The sequence below is a fragment of the Acipenser ruthenus genome, chromosome 27 (assembly GCF_902713425.1).
Source record: "Acipenser ruthenus chromosome 27, fAciRut3.2 maternal haplotype, whole genome shotgun sequence".
In the NCBI taxonomy this organism is placed as follows: Eukaryota; Metazoa; Chordata; class Actinopteri; order Acipenseriformes; family Acipenseridae; genus Acipenser; species Acipenser ruthenus.
Window position 1 is genome coordinate 691,703 of NC_081215.1, and position 20,428 is coordinate 712,130.

At 40.7% G+C, this 20,428-nt stretch overlaps 1 protein-coding gene across 2 annotated transcripts in view; it reads right to left on the bottom strand.

The window, feature by feature from the left end:
• Nucleotides 1-1,144: 1,144 nt before the first annotated feature.
• LOC117963634 (intermediate filament family orphan 2-like) overlaps nt 1,145-20,428 on the bottom strand; it is a 30,151-nt gene continuing 10,867 nt past the window's right edge. Inside the window, exons 2-9 of one of the 2 annotated variants that reach the window (XM_034904445.2) lie at nt 12,541-12,601; nt 12,292-12,387; nt 9,808-9,984; nt 8,287-8,432; nt 7,321-7,513; nt 6,852-6,941; nt 6,317-6,447; nt 1,145-6,019 (exon numbers count right to left, since the gene is read on the bottom strand). In XM_034904445.2, the coding sequence (XP_034760336.2) occupies nt 5,914-6,019; nt 6,317-6,447; nt 6,852-6,941; nt 7,321-7,513; nt 8,287-8,432; nt 9,808-9,984; nt 12,292-12,387; nt 12,541-12,601 (1,000 nt within the window). In that variant the 3' untranslated portion in view covers nt 1,145-5,913. The remainder of the gene's footprint in view (nt 6,020-6,316; nt 6,448-6,851; nt 6,942-7,320; nt 7,514-8,286; nt 8,433-9,807; nt 9,985-12,291; nt 12,388-12,540; nt 12,602-20,428) is intronic. The other variant, XM_034904446.2, reaches the window with a different exon arrangement.

The window sequence follows — 20,428 nt, forward strand, 5'->3', positions numbered from 1 at the left end:
ATTTTATCGTTCATATTTTAGATTCACTTGAGGCTCATTAACCACCCCTCTTTCTGGATTGGTCTGTGCGAGGCGTAGCATGGGCGAGTCTCTGAATGACCACTCAGCGTCGCTGAAAATCCAGCCAGCCAATCAAATGGTAGTTACGCCAAATACACTATTAATAAAGCGGGCAGGTATCAGATTTGCCAAGTCCGCTTATAATAAGCGAGGTTGGGCATATTTTTTGAGAGTCGCTGGTTGGAATTTGCATAAACTAATAGGGGTTGCGCTTGTTTGGGCTTGTTTTGAAGAACGAGAAATCTGGTACCTCTGGCAGGTATCATGAACGAGATCAAATGACTTTGGTTTGGATGAAGTAATACAACCTTTAATTTTTGTCAAACTGTTACTCAAATTATGTTTTGTAGTGTAGTGAGAAGTGCAAATGCAGGTGTCTGATAGTATTGTAAACAGTCATTTTGAGGTCTTAGTATCGTAAAATCTATTTTAAAGGCAAATTGTCCATTTTGTGTCATTTGTTAAGTGGCGCGGTGTTAGAAAAGCATTGCCAAATAGAGTATTAAATTGACTGTGGTAAGATGTGTCAAATAGGAATGATGCATATCAAGTGCTATTGTCCTCATTTGAGGACGGGCTACTTTGGAGCATTTTTAACTGGCATTTACCTGTCATTTTAATTTAGTTTGTAACTATATTGTTATGATACATTACAATAATATTACTAACCGCAAAAGTGAAGTCTTAATGGAACTGGCAATTCTGCAAACACAGCCCTTCAGATGCTTTTAGGATACCTCAATATAAAATAAGAAACCAAAACCTAAAAATGAAAGTGATGATAAAGCTCCATTTTCTACATGTTGAGCTTCATAGCCGGCATGACATTTCAGTGGTCCGATTCCAGGTACATCGAACTGTCCTGTCCTCAAAAGGGGACGGTGCATTTTGTATTAAAAACTAAGGATTTCAATTTAGAAATATTGATTTAGAATGTATAAAATTACATAAAAACAGCTTGTGTTCTGATTTTTTGCAAAGAAAAATATTTGGTACTGATTGGGTTAATAGTAGAGATAAGACACTCAAACAGAAATAGGACACAATGTAGAAGCCTTTGTTAAACCTCAAATAAAATCAATGGCACCTGTGTATCCCTTGTTTATTTATTTCATTTATCTCCTTTACATCCTCATCAATATTAAGTGCATTTCTTTTCTTTTTTTTTTCTTTAAAAAAAAAGGAAGCCCATTTTTATATATTGTATACAACAAAAAAATGTTAAACACTTTACAACATTACAGTAAAACAGAAGCTTTTAAATCAGTACTTTCTTTTTGAACCGTAAAAACAAAATAAACACAAAATAATAACAATAATAATAAAAAGACAGTCAGCAACGGTAAGGCAGGTGATTGGGGAAAACAATAATTTCAGATAAAACAATGATATGATATCTAAAAACCAGGAACACCTACTGCATGACTGTGTTAGCTATCTATCTGCCATGACCTTACCTCATCTCACCTACCCGGTAGACAGGTGTACCCCATGCTATTAAAATGTATTTGTATTGGTTCACTATTCCTGTAGAAACGACTCTCATATACACTGTACTTTCAGTATATTGTAGAATCTTGTACTTTTTGTGAAATGGGCAGCTAATTCAGGTTCCACGGAATTTAACAAAATGATTCCATTACTCCCAAGGCAACATCACCACAAAGAACATTAATTCCATTATGGACGGATTCACAGACCCTCAATAGCACCAGTCTTGTTACTTAAGATTAGTGCTAATCGGGGTCTGTGAAACCAGCCCCATTGGACTCTTACCGAAGATCCACAAAAAAAAAAAAAAAGTAAATTAAAATTAAAAAATATCTATATGTATAAAAAAATTAAAAATAAACCACTCAATAAACCAGGCATGACAGTCAATCAAGAGGCTTCGAAGAGCTGTAGATTTCTGTTTGGATTCAGTGTTCGGCACACACAGTGCTCCCCCATTTGTAACTCTGTAGTCAGGAGTTGTAGTTATGAGTTTGTACTGGTGGAATGACATTGTGGGCCAGACGGGAGCCATGAATATACCGCCTTCTAAAAACAGTAACACAGGAGCACTGCTGGCATGGAAATAAGATTCTTATTGCATAGCAGTTTTATTTATTCCAGGTTTTAATATTTAATTCAAGCTTGATTAGCCACAGCGTGTATTTAACATGTGTGTCTTATTAAACTCAAAGTAAAACCAGAAACGGATTAAACTGCTATGCAATGGGAGTCTTATTTCCACCCCTGCACTGTTTGTGTTACCTATAGAGACTATGCCCTCCTATGAATTCCTAGAACTGATACCAACACGGGCAGTGTCCCCCAAACTACTGTACCCCCAAGTGAAGGCAGTACTTTTTATTCATTGGCCTCTATGAGATGAACAGGACACATTAGAACTTGAGGACGGTCCAGCAGAAAATACAAGCCCCTCCAAATGACAGTGATGTCTGTTTATACTGTTCATGCACTTTCAAACATGTCCCTTATTACACACAGAAAACCAAAGATCATAACAAAAAACGGCTGCACTCACTCGTGTGAGCGATCTCCATTTCCCCCCACAATAGTGGGGTATATATAAGCTATTTCTAAGTCCCCTTATCAATAAAGGGAGGAATTCACTGGTGCAAAAGGGGGCCTTATATGACAGACATATTAGGATCCCTGCGCAACAGACAGTAGCAAGACATTCACCAGCTTGACTGTTAAGAATATGTTGTAATGTACATGCTATGTGTACTTGCTGTTTTTTGCCCATTTAGTTTGACAACGTTTGCTTCTTTTTGTTACAAAGCCCCTTGAGAAGGCGCCGAATAACTATTGTAGCAGCATGCCATCCTCTCTAAATCAGACGCAAGTGGGGCCACTCAGCTGCAACATTCACACAGATAAAATGTGTATGTGTTTATATTATCTGTACCAAGAAAAAAAACGGTTTGGTTAAGTTTTTTTTTTCCTTCTTCTTCTAGCTTCTACTTGCACTAAGGCAGGACTGGTTCTTAAATGAAATATCTTAGTACAGTAAGAATTCTTACAATTGAAATTCTAAAAAACAGAAAGTGTCAATATGACACTTTGTCTGAACTGAGACACACACACACAAAAAAAAGAAAAGCCACAGCGATCAATCATCGCCTTGTGTAAATTCTCGCTTGTGAAACATTTCTGAGTACCAGTAACTCCTTTGGATTCTATTTTACTGTTGAATAGAGTGACCGCAACGTAGTTTCTGAAGTAGGTTTGGTTTTGATTCAGTTAAAAACCAGGCACAAAATAAAAACAAACTGAAAACTTGCCATGCTGTCCATACACTGTATATAACCTATAACTTCCACGCTTACTTCAGAAAAGGCTAAGCGAACACTCAAAACTGTCCCTTCCTTGACCATATATATTTGAACCAAAGGCTGTTTCATAATATCTACTACTGTACACAGATCTAGAAAGCATGGTTAACAGAGACTGCCCCGCCCACTAACCGACACAAACACTCCCAACACCATCAATACCACCACCATCCTCCTCCCTTTGGCTATATTAGTTTTTTTGCGATGCTTAAGAATCAAAGCTTTGGAATAAAAAATAAAAAAAACACACACACACACACACACACACACGGGGAAAGCCAATATACAATGAAGTAAAATAAAAATTACATACAACCATTTTTGTTTTTAAAAAGGCCACTAAAGGTATGATACATAAAAAAAAAAAGAAAACCCCACTAATTAGATCTCTATATACAAGAAATGGCTTTAAGAGTTTATTTGAAGTAAAAGTATTTGTAAGGAACGGTGTACCATTTGGCATTCATTTCTTTGAAGGACGTGTATAAAACAATGCAGGAAGCAACACCCCCCACCCCCCCAAAACAAGACTGACTGTCTCTGGCTTTAAACAACAAGCTAAAGAGTTCAAAAGGATTCAGCGATATGAGAAAATGCAGCCAGAAGTCCCTCAGCTGAAACCACACTCTAGTCCCTCCCCTAACTGGGTTAAGTGAATTGAACTGGTAACATGGAAACTGATTGTCAAATACCGTCTTTGTGTAAGTACTGTATCCATACTTAATGGAAGTGCACTGTAGAAAACAAAACGGTAGGTAGCCTACATTTATCTCCATTAACATACTAGTACGCATGTGTTTTAGTGTTCAAATTTAATACATTTTGGTAATGCACTGACCCACAGCTTCCGGTTATGTTTCTCTCAGTATCACGGCGATTACAAAGTTCCTACACACTGTTCCCTCTCGATAAAGAAATAGTCTCGAGGACACCGTTCCTTTTATAAAAGGCAGCTTTACACAAAAGGTAAGGCTCCCCCGTTTAGCTTTGCACTTGTAAAATAGATCAAAGCGTTCTTTTCACTGACACATACAGAAGTTCCTGCCTAGCAAAAGAAAGGCAAAAAGTTCTCTCCATAAATAAGGCTAGCTTATTGCATAGTAGTTTAACACTGTGTTGCTCTGCATTGGCTGTGTGGAGATCCTTGAGCACTGCAGACCTTGGTAGGTAGGTTTTGTCTATTGTCAACACAACCAAGTTCCATCTTTCTAGCATGTTAAGAGTGCAGTAAGCCGACTACGTGTTTCACACAACAAAGTGATCCAGCACAATTAACCTTGATTTAAAGCTACAAAACCGACTGCCTGTGTTACTGTTGTAGAGATTTACATTTTAATCATCGACTTCCCTTTCCCCTTATCTGTGCTTTTCAGAAACCTCAAAGATATGGCTAACAATTAACCTGCTTTTCAGCTCTACTATATACAAGATGCAAACTTGTATAGTAACTGTATTTACTATCAGGGACTGGCAGTACTAAACAAGAAACCGAGGAATACATTTAGATGGTCGTCTAAATGGATTACAAAAGTTTCTATCTAGTGCTGCTGTATATGTTACGATGCAGTGCTACAAGTTACAACAGTGCTATCAGGGACCTCGTCTATAGGCACTTTGCTATATCCACAATTGTTTTTTCACTGCACTGACAATCGTCTCCAGTATTGTGATGTAATCTTACTGATAACCAGGTTTTCACTGTGCCATGAAGCTACACACTATCCCCAGTGTAACCGGACTACTGTTCAGTAGCCTCATCAGTAGGGGTGTAACAATTTATCTGGTAATCAGTGAACCGCGACACTTTCTTTTACATGATACATATCGTAATAGAAGTATGTATCGTTTGTATCGTGATACAAGACCAAAAGCACAGCAAAACGGTTCTTGAATGAAGAAGAAGAGTGTTTTGTAGTTCGTACTGATACACACACTCTCCCTACCTCATACAATTTTTGCCTTTTTAACTAAAACGGTCCAGCATCAAAATTACCTTTGGGATCTTACTATGCATCGTACAAGTAGCCAAATCGGGACAAACACATGTACTGTGATACATATGCATATCGCGATACGTATTGTATCGTGAGTGTCTTGTTACACCCCTAATTAACAGATCATGCTAAACCTTCCGTTTATGCTGCAAGTTCATCTTCAGAGGCAGCAATGTGGTCTTTAGCCCCAGAGGTACCTTGCTCTTAAATATGTACAACCTGACAATCAGTAAGCCAGACTGGGATGTGCTGGACCTGCAGTGCTTAAGGAAAGGGGTTCAGCTTAATACTACAGTTTTTTTTTTTTTTTTTTAATATACTCTTGAAACAGGATATGAATCATTTTGTACAAGAATAGAAATGTACAGCACCAATCCTTTTGGGTGGGGGTGGGTTCTAGTTTAAGGAAGTCTTCAGAACCCTGGACAAAAGCAGAGTCACCAGTGAAAAGAAGGATTAAAGTCTTTTTTTTTTTTTTTTATTAATGTAAATTTTGCCCACAGTTCCATTCTTCATCAGCTGGTAGAGCTTTCCCCTTCTCCATCCTTCTCCAGTTCATCCTGGATTTCATCTGTGTTCCCTGAGTCGCTGCTGGCCACCGAACTAGCAGATGGAGAGTTTCTGTAGCAACAGAAATAAAAAAAAGTTGCAAATAACGAATATTAAGTTTGTATAATGCTAAGAATTTGCATCACTTGCTCAAATTTGCATCACTGCTTCATAGTCACACCGGTTATGCAAGTGACCATAAACCCCTTGATTTTATTACTGCCTTATAACACACACACGAAGTATGGCACTTGAGCTAGTTCTTGTATCAACAATGGCAATGCTCACAGAGAACTTTTACTTTGGGAAACTTTTATAAAAGGTATAGCCGATTGAGAGCCTTGCAAATCAAAAGCAGAAGAGGTTTACCTGCCGCCAGAGCCCTTGATGAGTCTCCTGCAGGTCTCCATCTGCACGTCCAGCCCCCTCTTCATGCTGCACATCTCCATGTACTCGTGCAGGTGCCGGTTCATATCGCTCTTGGCTGTGGCGAGCTCCAGCTGTGAGGGAGAGGAGGGACAGGGTTAGGGTTAGTGTGGGAGCGACAGGGGCTGAAGCACAATCTGGGAAGAAGTGTGATAAACAGGGCTGCAGCCACACATACTAAAGTCACTATATGATGCATATCCGCTATGCAGGTCCTGCTGGTCTGTTGTGGATGATGTGTAGGGTTAGGGTTAGGGTTAACCTTATTGTTTATGATGTGTAGTAATAAATCATGGTTATTTTGTTGAGGTATATGTAAAATCAGATTTATTCATCATCGAAGACACATTTCGTGGACTATAAGTAGCTGTGTCGTACACAAATAATTTCACCCCTTACAGGACCATTTTCATTAAATGTCCTAGTAGCTATCCAAAGAGACACAGACACAGCACCAGTTTTAAAGAAACTGCCTCACCTCGATCTGGCCTATCGATTCCTGATACTCCTGCTCTCTGGTTTTGAACAGGGATTCTGTTTGGTCAATCAGACTTCCCAAACTTTCTTCCTGCAAGTTGTGAAACAAACCAGGAGAAAAAAAAAGAAATTAAGGAAGGATAAGACACTCTAATCGGACACACCAGGCATGAAGAAAATGTAACTGTGGCTTAAATAATGTACAGAAAGCTAGGAGACGAGCGTGCTAGTCTGAATGTAGCAGCTGTACCCTTATAAAAAGACTACCATGGTATTTCTGCAGTTACCATGCTTTTCCCATCATTATACTATGCATTTAACATAGTTTACCATGTTTTTCAATATGTTTTCGCATACTTCGCTAGTTTTTACAATGCTTACTCATACTTTGCCCTGCTTTCACTAGGCTTTAGGACACTTTGCTGTGCTATTACTCTGGGAGACTTTTATAAGGGTGGAGGGGCTCTCACCTCCCCCTGAGCCTCGGCGTTGGCATTGGCGCAAGCAGAGGGGCCGATGGCGGCCGGAGTGTTATAGTTGGCGAAATCCTCCCACAGCAGCAGGGTATCCTCGTTCTCTTCCCAGATCAGACTGTCGCAGTCGTCGTCATCATCAAAGTCATACGTCTCCCGCCTGGCAACAAATGAAGAATCTGAGCTAGTTCTGCGAGCGAGAGAGTGAGAGAGACAGAGGGAAAGAGAGAGGGGGGGAGACAAACAGAACAGCCACCACATTCAACTGGAGTCCACAGAGAGAGACAGAGGAAAAAAAGACACAGCGACAGACAGAGAGAGACGGCAGCCACGGGGATATTAAAATACCATGCACACAGACCCAGCTATTAAACTGGTATAAAAACACCCAGAAATAGAAGAAAGGTGAGTTTCACAAAGGAGACTTTGTTCATCACAATATGAGCAGTACAATAAATCCTTCTATAGAGGCTACACAATCATACACTGCGGTGCACTAGCTGCAGTATATTCTGATATAGATGCAGTTCCTGATCTGACCTGGTGGTGTCACTGTAGGACTGTCATTTTGCATTATTACCGGCATGCCTGTGCATGTGCAAACCATTTTATTCCCCACCCCTCCAAGATTGGCTACTCTCTTTATAAAATATTTAAAAAACAGTATTACAGTTAGGGCAACTGTTCACTTTAACAACAACTTATGTTCAGCCAATCAGAAGCCACATCAGAATGTTCCAAGATTAGTGAAGTTGGCATTCGGCAGCCATTTAAGTTGGTGAAATTAGCTATAATTAATAAATAAGTGTATTTTTACGAGATGGGCTGGAAGTTATTAGGCAAAACTATCTTTCCATCCAAACTTCTTGAAAGCGCATTATTGAAGAGGTTTTCAGTGATATCCCATTGAAAGCCTGTGTGGCGTGCACTGCAGGGTGTAGCTCAAAGCCAGTGCACACTTACAGCTTGTTCAGCATGCGCTTCATCTCGTCCGTGATGTTCAGAGATCCGGGGACCTCGTCATCGGAGTTACAGGTGCTTTCTGCTTCCATCTCGGAGCTGTCCTCGTCGGAAACCGGCTTGTGCTCCTTCTTCTTGCACACTACTGCCTAAACACAGGAGGAAATGTATTCCTTTAGAATCACCGGGACCTACAGTGCATGCACCGTCTGTGCATGTAAAGCTTCAAGTGTGGCGGACAGATTCTTCTACATAGCCCCAGATTCTGATGCTCTCCATAATATGTCGTAAAAATAGTTCTAACCAAATTGGATCACGTTGGGATGATCAGTACTCTTCATGTGCATAGAAATCTAGATGCGTCTTACGTACATGCACAAAGGCACACAGGCATGCATCTCCGTATATATCTCCAGATTTTTAAAGGATAGCCTAAGCAAGTTTCATCACCGTTGGATTCTGTACGGTAGATACATGTAAAATTTTAAATGTGCTGGCGTGCCATTCAATGTTGCCGCCCCAAAGTGCACCAGGGTTTACAAGATCGGGTATCAGCAATGCCAGCAACATACCTTCTCAATTTATATGCCAGTGCAAGAAAGGATAACGTACCACTTGTGACTCTGTTTACTGCACAATACTGAACTCCTGGTGTGCTGGGAGACAAGTTACAGCATCAGCACAAGCAGCCCCTAACTCTCACTTTGTTGTTCAGCAGCTGCACTTCTGCAAAGCTAAAGGTTTGGGGCTTAGACTTAGCTGCCAACCTACCCTGGCCACTGGCCAGAATTTCCACAAGCAAAGGATCTATTCTGCAGATCATCAGCTAAAATGCATAGCTCTAGCACAAAGATAAAAAGGGCCAAGCAATCTGGGTATCGCGTTTCTAGGAACGAACAGAAGGGAAGGTTCAGTGTTTTAATCCACTGGGAGCCTGTCTGACCCTTTGATTTTAGAATGTTTTTGAATCACTGCAGCGCACTGAATCCCAACCCTTTTTCTTTTCTTGATTTTATTTCAACCATGTTTATTTACAGATGTATTCAACACAGAGGCCAATACCCACTTGCATCATCGTTATTAACAAAGAAGAAAAGCATTATTTCTTCAAGAAACTGTTGACCATCCTTTATTAATTTCCTTAACAGGTAAAACAAGCTAAAGGTCAGTGTGCCCAAATGCAGCCTTCAAGAGGTCCAAGGACATGTGTATTGGCATAAACGTCTATTAGAAACTAGTGTAATGTTGCAGATAAGCTACCCACTATATGGGAGCAAATGTATATTTCCTAATACTGGATGGATACAGCTTTTGGAGGAATATATGAACTCACTGTACTGAGATTAAAACACTAAAAGATTGTCCCTCATGTTTCCATGTGATCTGATCTTTTATAAAAGGTATTATTTTTTAGTTTATTTTTTCCCTAGTGAGATATCAATTTAGTATACAGCAAACAAAAATGTTAATCTATATTTAAAAAAAAAGAAAGCAGTGTGGTGTACAGAAGTAGGACGTGCATACCCTGTTCTGCTCGGACTGGGCTCTCTGCGGGTTCAACTGGAACATTGTGGACATGTCCTCAGAGTTCCTCTGCTGCGCCACGTCGCACAGCTTGGCCGTGATGTCGATCCTCCTGCAGATATCCATGTCCACCTTCATCGCCTTCTCCTGGATCTTTGTGTCCAGGTCGGACATTTGCTAAAGAAGGGAGGAGGAAGAAACAGGAGGAGATGAGGACGAGGCAGTGGCAGCAGCACGCTGTGCCGGATCGACTTGCTAAGCTTTTTTGCAACAAGGATCTGTGAAACAAAACTAGCGACAAAACATACCGTGCATGCACCCGGAACTGACATGCATTCCAGTTTCTTCTTTTTTTTTTTTTTTTTCTCGTGTTAGGAAACTTTCCAGGAGCAAAAGCTTAGTAAGGCTGAGCCCTAAATGTGTTTTGCAAGTGCAGGAGTACGTTACTCTCTTGTTTTTAAACCTCTGGTAATTATTTTGGAGAACAGGGTGGGGGGGTGGGGGGGGGGGATCCTAATGTGGAACAGATACACCAGACACTGAACTGTCATAATGAATGTCTTGATTATTAATACATAGAATGAAAAAATATATTTACTTAAGCAGACATTCCAAGAAGGTGTTGGTGAGTTTAATTGCATTTAAAGTAATTGAGGTTGACACCATTTGTTTTTGAACACCCAGTCATTTTGAAACACCCCATTTATTTGGGGGGTAATTCATCGTATAGTAGGCTCAGCCACACTTGATCTTGCAGCTGTTCCACACTGGCAGGGATTTGCTGTTTTTATTTGTTTTTCGGGGCTCTTACTTTCATGTCAAGATGTTTCCAGCTGTGTTCAATCAGCTTTAAACCGGGACTCTGGGCAACCCATGGCAGCCTCTTGATACCCTTAATCATAAGTAATGACAAAATAAATCATGTTTGATGAATTACCCCCAGAAAGGTGGTGTTCAAATTACCATGGGGGAGGGCACAGGATACCCCACATAAGAAACACTGAAACTTCATCATTGAACTTTTAGTATTTCTCATGCTACAGTTATGGATGATACCGCGCAAGAATCAAAGCTCTGATTTGTTACAGCAGAGTCAGGACTGAGACACACGGAAGTCTAGAGACTTTTAAATGATCACACGTGGGGTTAGTGGCCAAGATTGGGTGGAGACCCAGGACTGATCTCCAACTACCGGACGGCACTGCTTGCTTCCTTAAATATTTTTTTTGACGCAGAAGCAAACAGTTGCGTGTATCAATTTAAAAATCAAGACAAAAAATGTTAAAATTGGAACCAGATCCAGCCCCCTGCTATAAAAGAGCTACAGCACATTCCCATCCAACACAAAGCTAGCAGCTTTAGGGAAGGAGGGGGGCGAGGCAGACTAGCACAGCAACAATAAGAGAAATAGAACACAGGATTTCCTGAAATCAACTATGTGTATGCTTTTAAATCCAGCCGGTTACTCAGACAGTAGCTTAACCTTTCTGTTTGAGTCACTCTTGCATTTTCAAGACATTTCTCTGCTGCTTACAATACCAAATAAGGGAGTACGATATTTTGTCCTGCTTAGTTTCTGCCAATAGTCGTGGGGGGGGGGTGGGAGGGAAGGAGGGGTGTTGAGTGAAGCCAGCACACTCAGGAGGGACATAACATGTTTGTACTACTTCAACTGAAAACAATTTGGCCTATTGGTTATAGGACATTCAAAATGACAGAAGCCCTCAGTGCTTGGAAGGAAGTGTTAAGTTCTACTTTAAGAAAATACAAAAAAAAAAAAGTAGCACCTAGAAAAGTGCTTCTGATGTTCCTGACATGCTGTTATTGCAATAGGAACAAATAGGTTCCTTCTTTGACTAGGCACTATACACACTGCTACTGTACTCAGGAGTCTGATTCATTGACACATCTGAAACACATTTAAACCTAAGACACTTAAAGATAAGAGAACACTGCTAGCATCCAATTCAAGTTAATCCACATTTATAATATAAATTAAAAGCAATCTTTACAATCCTGATCTTTCAAGTCAATGCAATTCAAGCATCTGAAGGTCAATATTTACAACTTGTGGGCTCAGCCTCGGACCTGGGCTCGTTCTTGCTCTAGTTCACGTGACACCTGCTGTAATTCAGTTCCACTGTAAAGGCTGGTTCATGCTTCAAATCACACAGCCGCCTCTGCGGGTGATTTCTAGTCTCTCTCATCGAGCCGCTGTCTGGTGATCACAGGGAGACTGCTAGGCACAGTTCAACTCTAGGTGGTCGCATCGCAAGACTGAAGTATGAACCAGTCTTAAAGATTTGAAAACGGATAGAAGCGAAAGACCCACAGGAGGGAAGTGCTGCATCTCGACTGGTGCGATCCTGGTTAGGATTTTCAATTCGTTAACACAAGCCCTTGCGTTCAGAAGCACTACTGGGATATCTCTATAGGCACATGGATGAGTTTCATGGGAGCGCCTGTGAATAATAAGATACTCACGTCGGTCATGAGGCTTTTGAAGACCACCACTTCTGCCTTCAGCCGCTCCACTTTATCATTCAGCTCATCTTGAATGACTTCGGACTCCTGTGCATTCTGAAGGCACAAAAAAATAAATATATATTTATATATATATAAAATTACATTTCATTATAATTTGGCATAGCAGAGGGCCACCAGCTGGCCAAATATTGTAACTGCAGGAAAAGGACTTCTTCAAGTGTACTGCTCACTGCAGTCAGCACTCACCTCCTGCAGTGTCTCCACCATGGCTTCCACCTCCTGTCTTCGTCCTACCTCCTCCTCCCATCTGGAAAAGAAAACATCACAGGCACTGTCAGCATGATAAACAACACAGGGGCTGAATTTAACTGCCCTGGAATCCTGCCTGCCTTTATGGATAATCTTGATTGGCTCTATAATCTGCAATAACCCCACCATGGCATCAGGGGGCGCTGTGTGGTCAGGGTGCCTCATATACAGTAGACAGGTCTTAAACTATATGATTTATATTATTACATGCTGGTTGCTTTGCAAGAACATATGTGAGATCAAAGGAAATTCCCCCAAACCTGGACCCTTAGTGATGTTTTGCCAGTTGGGCAACCGTTTATAGCGGTTTGTTTTTGCTTACTGGTGCAAAATATATACATTAATAAATTCTGAATGTTAATCTGGCTTCAAGATTTTGTGTTATACCATTCCAACACCACAATTTTCTTAAGCTGTAAGTGAGGATCACAGCCTTTGACTTTGAATTGACTTCAGACCTGAAAGGGATGATATAACACTTGAAATGTATTTGCTTAGGATTGTAAGTCGCCCTGGATAAGGTCGTCTGCTAAGAAATAAACACGAGACAGTTAAGCTATGCTCAGCAGCAGCCCCAGCCTATTTCATGCATGAGATAACTACTTTTTAAATGTTTTTAATCACTGAGAAGACTCCCTGCATTACAACTGAGCCTGCATGAGAATGGCTCTTACAGTAGGGAATGTCACAAGGGCAGAAGCCTGAGGTGAACTATGGGCAGCAGTGTGGAGTAGTGGTTAGGGCTCTGGACTCTTAACCGGAGGGTTGTGGGTTCAATCCCAGATGGGGGACACTGCTGCTGTACCCTTGAGCAAGGTACTTTACCTAGATTGCTCCAGTAAAAACCCAACTGTATAACTGGGTAATTGTATGTAAAAATAATGTGCAAAAAATAACGTAATTGTATGTAAAAATAATGTGATATCTTGTAACAATTGTAAGTTGCCCTGGATAAGGGTGTCTGCTAAGAAATAAATAATAATAATAATAATAATAATAACAACAACTTATCATACATTAAGAGTTATTAGGAGGTGGCTGCTTGGCTTACTGAACACCATGTAGGTGAGCGACCAGGGTTTTTAAAAAGATATCAAAAGACCCTCTACTGTAGCTGTACTGCGAGCCAAGCCGGTTTTAGGGGTTAGCAATCGGGCCCCAAGCCATGGGGGGCCTATACTAGGCTAAGTTAGGTCCTAACCCTAAGTTAGGGTTAGCAGTAAAAAAACAAACATACATTTAACACAAAAATCCATAATAGTACCATATATATGTCACCTTAGAGTGGCATAGTCTACTTCAGGTCTACTCAACCCTGGTCCTGGACGGCTGCTGTCCCTCCTGGTTTTGGGGTAATGGGCCAGTAACACGACTAATTCTCATGATGTTTTTGTTATTCTAACCTAATACATCCTGAACTTAACTACAGCAGACTGATTAATTAGTACCGGCAGGAATACCCAGACCCCAGTGCCTTTACTGTCCGAGTCTGCGCAGATAGAAACTGCCTAAGGAAATGACAGTCCAATTTCCAAGTTTTCAGCTTCTTTCTGAATTTCAGGGTCTGGGTGCATGGCAGCAGAAAGCCCTCTACAGTAAGCAGGCAGTCTGGAAGCCCTGCAATTTCTTTTCAGAAGCTCCGGGTATTTTCTTTGTCTCAGGCTTAGCAGAGACTCGTGACACACACACAGTAGCTTGAAAAACCTTGTTGCTGAAATTGTTGTGTTTATATAAAGTTTATAAACTGTGGAGGCATTCTTTCCGATTGGGATAAGGCTGCGCGACAGGCCTGGAGACTTCAGCCTAATAGTTAGAACTGGAAGTCAAAGCATAAACAGTTTAAGAGACTCAGAAATGTGCGAGACTGAACTGAAGAGAAGAGCTCAAACTTGCATAGGGGAAACCCATGACAACACAGAGACAGTTCCTCTTTTGTTCTTCGAGGTTAGACAATCCCCCTAAGCATAACAAAATAAAAACCCACAGAGGAATACATTCTTTATAAACAGCCCAGCAAGGTTTCATTTTATGCTTGTATGTTACATTTTATCAGGCTTTTGAAACTCGAACCCTTCTGTTGCGCTGAAGTCTATAGAGGTTGCTGGGGTTTATATTATTGTATAATACTGTTGGCTCTGCCTTTGTGTGGTTCTGAATGGTAGTGAACACATTAAACCCTATAGCACTGACATTTGCATTGGCGACTAAAATCACCCTGAAAATATCTCTGTTTTAATTACAGCTCTCGGCCTCCGAAAAATGTCTCCATGGCAACGGCAAACAGGGAACAAACTAAATGAGGAAGTAGGACTGCATCACTCTGAGAAAGCATGCAGTTAAATTTAGCTGCCTAGACTCATTTCAATCTAATTACCAAGAAGTGTCTGCATTCTACTTATTTAAAATAGCTTTTATGAGTGCAGCAGGAAAATGCATGTAAAAGAATCACCCTGTAAGCTGATGCATTAGGTACACATTTTAAAAACAAAAGACAAGACAAGAATTTTACCCACACTGGTTATACAAACAATGTTCTCCAGACTGTATCCTTGAATTGTTTGACTAAGTTAATTATCTGCACCCGTGCTAATCATGGGCTGAGTGGCTTACCTTTTAAACCAGTTCAAGAGTCTCAATTAACTTAAAACAAAACTCTTATGTTTTGATCTCCAAGGCAGCACTGTACTGTTCGGTGAAAGTTTCTGTGTAGCAGTGGTCATGGCCCAACCTGAACAGCATTCAACTACGTAACCCGAGTACGTTATTGCTGCAGGCCAAGTAGATCCGAAGGCTACGGCTGACTACACTGCTGTTCTAGTAGGTTGTTTTCCCAGGTATAACAATAGACAGCTAAGATGTTTCTCTGATATCAAGGTATACAATCTGTCATTAAGAAGTCCCACAGAATACCTTTCAAGCGTGGGTTCCCAGACAGCCTCACGCTACATCACAATTGCCTGTAGAACTCTGCAGCTGTCCATTTGGTTGCTAGATGCAGCACCAGGTGATTCTATGGTGATGCTACACGCTCTCCTTGCATGTTGAGCAGCACTATGCTTGCAAGGGGCTGTCATACCGACTCTCAGGCAGTTCATCATTAGAAATGACAGCAATCCATTTTAAACTAGTCACAAGGATGTGCAGAAGCTAAAGGTTCATTGCTGGAATAATTTACCGTCAGCACATCCATGTGAAAAGGAAAACGGTTGATCCAAATATTTTCATTTTAACAGAGAGTACCATACTGTACTGCACTGGATAATCTCTATGAGAGGTGACTCCATAGACAGTACTGTGTACTGGGGTGAGGGATCAGATAAACTGTATTATTAAATGAATCTCTAACCGATTAGTTTACACATTTTTTGTTATTTTAAAAAAGGTAAGGATTACTTTCAAGTAAACAAACTTTCTGCTTGTTAGTGCCTGTAATGATTATGTGGTGAAATTATTATATAAATGAGAATTTGGTGTTAACATCGCCCATAACATCGATGAAGCCACCAGCCCAAATGTTTGACGACTTGACCTGTTTTTACCATTGAATTAAGTTTAACCAAATCAGAGTAGGAACAGTGCAAAGAACTAAATGAGGATCCTATAGTTTCCATTTAAAAGAAAGTAAATTCCACTTGTAGCCGCTCCCGAGGTTTAAGCTCAGCTCCCTGACAATACTGTGCACTAGAAAAGTAAGAGAACAGACTCGACGGCATGCATGGAATCTGAGGCATCTGAGCATTTTACTATGGGGTACGATTCACAGGACCAGCCCTGCCTTCTTCAACATTGTTGGGAACGCTGTCACGCCTTCAAAGACACATTGCAACAAGCACTTTTGAGTTACTGGAAGCTATTTAAGCAAATGCATGCTTGCTAGGCTAGGATGAGCTACTTTAGCACTGGAATCATAAACATCTGATTTAAATGTCATCTCCTACATGCAGAAAAAAAAAAAAACACACACACACCATATCAGATTGCGGATTTACGTTTTCATATTAAAACTTGAAATGATCACAGCTCTTTCAGCTCTCTGGACCCTTGCTTAATTTTAGGATTCATCCCCAACAATCACACAGCGCGTCTGGGTATTGGAACAATACAATAATATGAGCCAACTATGCAAATGTGCTTCCTTCCAAGTTCCATATTAAAAGGGGTTAAATGACCTTCTTGCTATTGTAGTAAAATCCAATATTATTACACTCAGTAGTATTTAACTCCCTTATGTTCCAGACTAATTCCCAATATACCACTTCTCAAGACCATAAGTGCGAATTCCAGGAGCCTCAATGGAAATTGAAGGTTTAGACTTATTCACTTAAGACTGACCCTCATCTTATTACTATAGATGACGTTGAAGCTTGAGTTCGTTGAAATGAATATACAAAGCCCAGTGCTGAAAAATACCTAGATTTAAATCAGTATCAATCAATATATTCAATTGATCCAGTGTGCAGCAATTGATGGTAAATTGTCAACTTTTTTCTGATTCATACACCACTCAGCTGAAGTGGTGCACAAGAGGCTTCTCAGGGCTGAAAAAACAGCACGATATATGCTGTGTATTGAGATATCACAGACTGCTTTTTCTCCTGGATTTGTCTCAGATTACTGCATTCTTGAGGACAGGCGCACTCGTATAGCAGTCCGTGGTTTGAGCTCTGCTTTCAAAGCAATCTTTTTGCAACCTGTCAAAGAGATTGATTGCAGGAGGGAGATCCTTGCTTGCCAAAGCACCTAAATCCCAGTGCCCACTGCAGGCCCCCCAAAACAAAACAAACAAATTAAAATACACAGAGAGAAAAGTATCAAAACAAAACCAGATTTCTTTTTAAATAACATTTTTTAAACCCTGCAGACAATATTGCAGGGTCAGCCCCCCAGACAGCTACCCACATGAAGGTCACATTTTACTGGATTCCTCTGCTTCTTATCTCCAGTCCCAGACTGACCATGAAGAATTCCAATCCAGGTCCGTCATTAGCACTTCGGGCTTCACTTGCAATGCATCACAGCCGTCTCGCAGCTGGTTGCTCAATTCCTCACTCCCCTATTAAAAGCAGCACCCAGGCTCTCCCACACATTACAAGCACAAGGGGGATGCACACCTAACAGAGGGTTCCCACGGTGACTCGAGGGTTCAGGCTCATGCACCTCATTGAGTACGTGCGAGGTGGGAACACGGAATGTTCTCAAATCACACGGAATGTTCCACTCACGCAAACATTCCGAGACCCCTTTCATTGGAATAAACACCCTTTTGTTTGACACTCTGTGCTACCAAGAAATGCTTCCCAGCACCTCATCAATCAACCTTTTCCCTGCAGGTCTCACCATTGGACATTCGCACCTATGTGAGTTTTACATATCGAAAAGGTTGAGATACTCTTCCATGGCAGGCAGGTATAAGCTGTTGGAAAGCACTATGAAATCGCAGCACCCTTCAGCCAAAGGCATTTCCTTAATTATACAGCAGGCTGGTGTTCGATTCAAACATGTGCCTATTCTTAATGGTTATATAATTAGGTAGAAAGGTACAGTACTGGGTGGGGCAACTAATCCCTGTTGCCCCCTAGAAATCTGACTATTAGGTTCTCACGCAAAGCCGAATAACTGTTACCCCAGGGAGTGAGGCACACAATAAGGGGCTGGTGAGCCTTCACAAGGAGGGCTTTATTCTGTTTTGTTTTGCCCTCTGTACACCAGCAACAAGACACCTGAATCAACTCAAAGTACTGTTGTCAACTTACAGTTCAGTATTGTCTGGCTGTCTATAAATCCAGTCTTCATTTAAAAAAAACCTAACGTATAGCTATGGAAACCTCGTTTTACCTCTAAAGATCTATCAAACATAAGGAAGCACAGGTAACCGATTTCAGGGTGCGTTAAATCGAAAGCCCTGTTGAGATTAAAATAATGAAAATCATAAAATCATAAAACGTAGTTGCACACGCCTATGAAGATTGCTGAATTCACTAAACATAATTAAAGGGTGCTGTTCCTTTTAAACTTTCCTTGATGACATCTGCATGGCTCGTTATGAATTTCCAATGAGATCATTCTTAAAAAAAAAACCATCAGCTATGCGACTGATTCATTCAACTGCAATGATGGCCTGTGCTGCCCCTGCAATGTACTGGTTTGGCATGAGTTTAGATTACTTTAGTAATCTCCTGGCTGAGTAGTTATTGGGGCTCTTGGATCTGGAGGTCCAATAGCTTGCTGATGCAATGCACTGTATGGCTGTCTGTATGAATGACACCAAAATGACCCAAGCAATCACTGGGACGGCTAAACTCAATACCTTCCCCAGCCCCTGAACTAAAAGCTATTTTAATTCAATGGTCGATAACTTGCACAATTTGAAACCAGATTACAAGCAACCCAAATGCATCCTTATCATTAAAAAAAAAAAAAAACACGAATGAAGGTGCAAACTGTAAATCCATACAACAAAAAAAGAAAAGCTTTTATAAATTAAAAATGCAATTATAATCATTTATCCAGTTGAGCCGCCCTGTTACACATATCCCCCATTTCCTCGTGAAAAAAAAAAACAAAAAAGTTTAATTCATATAACAAAGTGACGGGTGTGGCCAGGTGTTTACCCACAGGATTGCGTGTGATGAGAACTTGGAGAATGTACAGATAATTATTTTCTAAAACGTTACAATCACCTTATTAAAGGTGCTAAGCACAGACTTGTGTTTTCTGTGTTTGGCGCTTGCTGTTTTGGCATGTATCGGCACAGAGTAGGCTGTGGAATGCTTCTTAGAACAACAAGTCTACACCCCCATCTGGATTCATTGGAATTCTGTGGGATAATGTTTTCACAGTAATTGGCGTTTCAGGTACTGGGCTGGCTCAAACCCATTACAAAACCTCAATATTAAAAGGCTCAGCGGGAAATACTGAAGGACTTAAAAGTAATACTGATAATACAGTAATATAGCAATACCAGAGCCATAGTGCTGTTTCACCTTAGAACGAGAATGCAGATCCCAGTGGGATGGCGGAGGTTCTTCAGGTTACACTGAAGGCTTTACAAGTCATATCAAGGATCTGCCGGATGCACACACAGCTTGACATGGGTGGAATAGGGGCATCGTTTCTCGTACAACTGCCTTCCTATGGTGGAGACTTTAAACCAGGGTTAAAGACTCCACGACTGGGTAATAGCACAGCATTATGACATTGCCAACCCAAATGTACCCATTACCAGCCAGAGCCAAAACAAGATGCCAGTGTCAAATCTGTTATAATAATGACCATGCTGCCTTAACAAAATCACCTTACACTAATAATACTGCATCATATATGTGATGTGAATCAGAAGAACATTGTCAGGGATGCTTTACGCATTAGATTAAATAATCCAGCCTAAATAAATCTACATTTAATTAAGATCGGAAGACCCTGCAGGGACTGACGCTAATTGCTTTAGGGTTACCTGCGCCTCATCTCCCTATGGAATGGAGCACTCCCTATACAAAGCACTACGCTTCCAATACTAAAAGCAATTATATATATATATTTATTGATAGAGGTTGCCAACAATCTTTGGTATACAGTTGATTAAGGATTTCTGCCAACTCTTTCTTCACGACAGCATTATTGCAGGATTTGTTGCAGTGAATTGTCCAAGTGGCCTGCTAAGTGATTTCTTCAACAAACAAAGAAAAAAACAAAACAACAATAAAAAAAAAACACATGTAACATAACACGGAGCTCAACAAGCCTGTCCTTCAACATCAGAGGCTGACGTTCGGAATATAATCCTGCAACAATGCCACTTCCTTGTCTTTTGATTAGAAAAACAAAA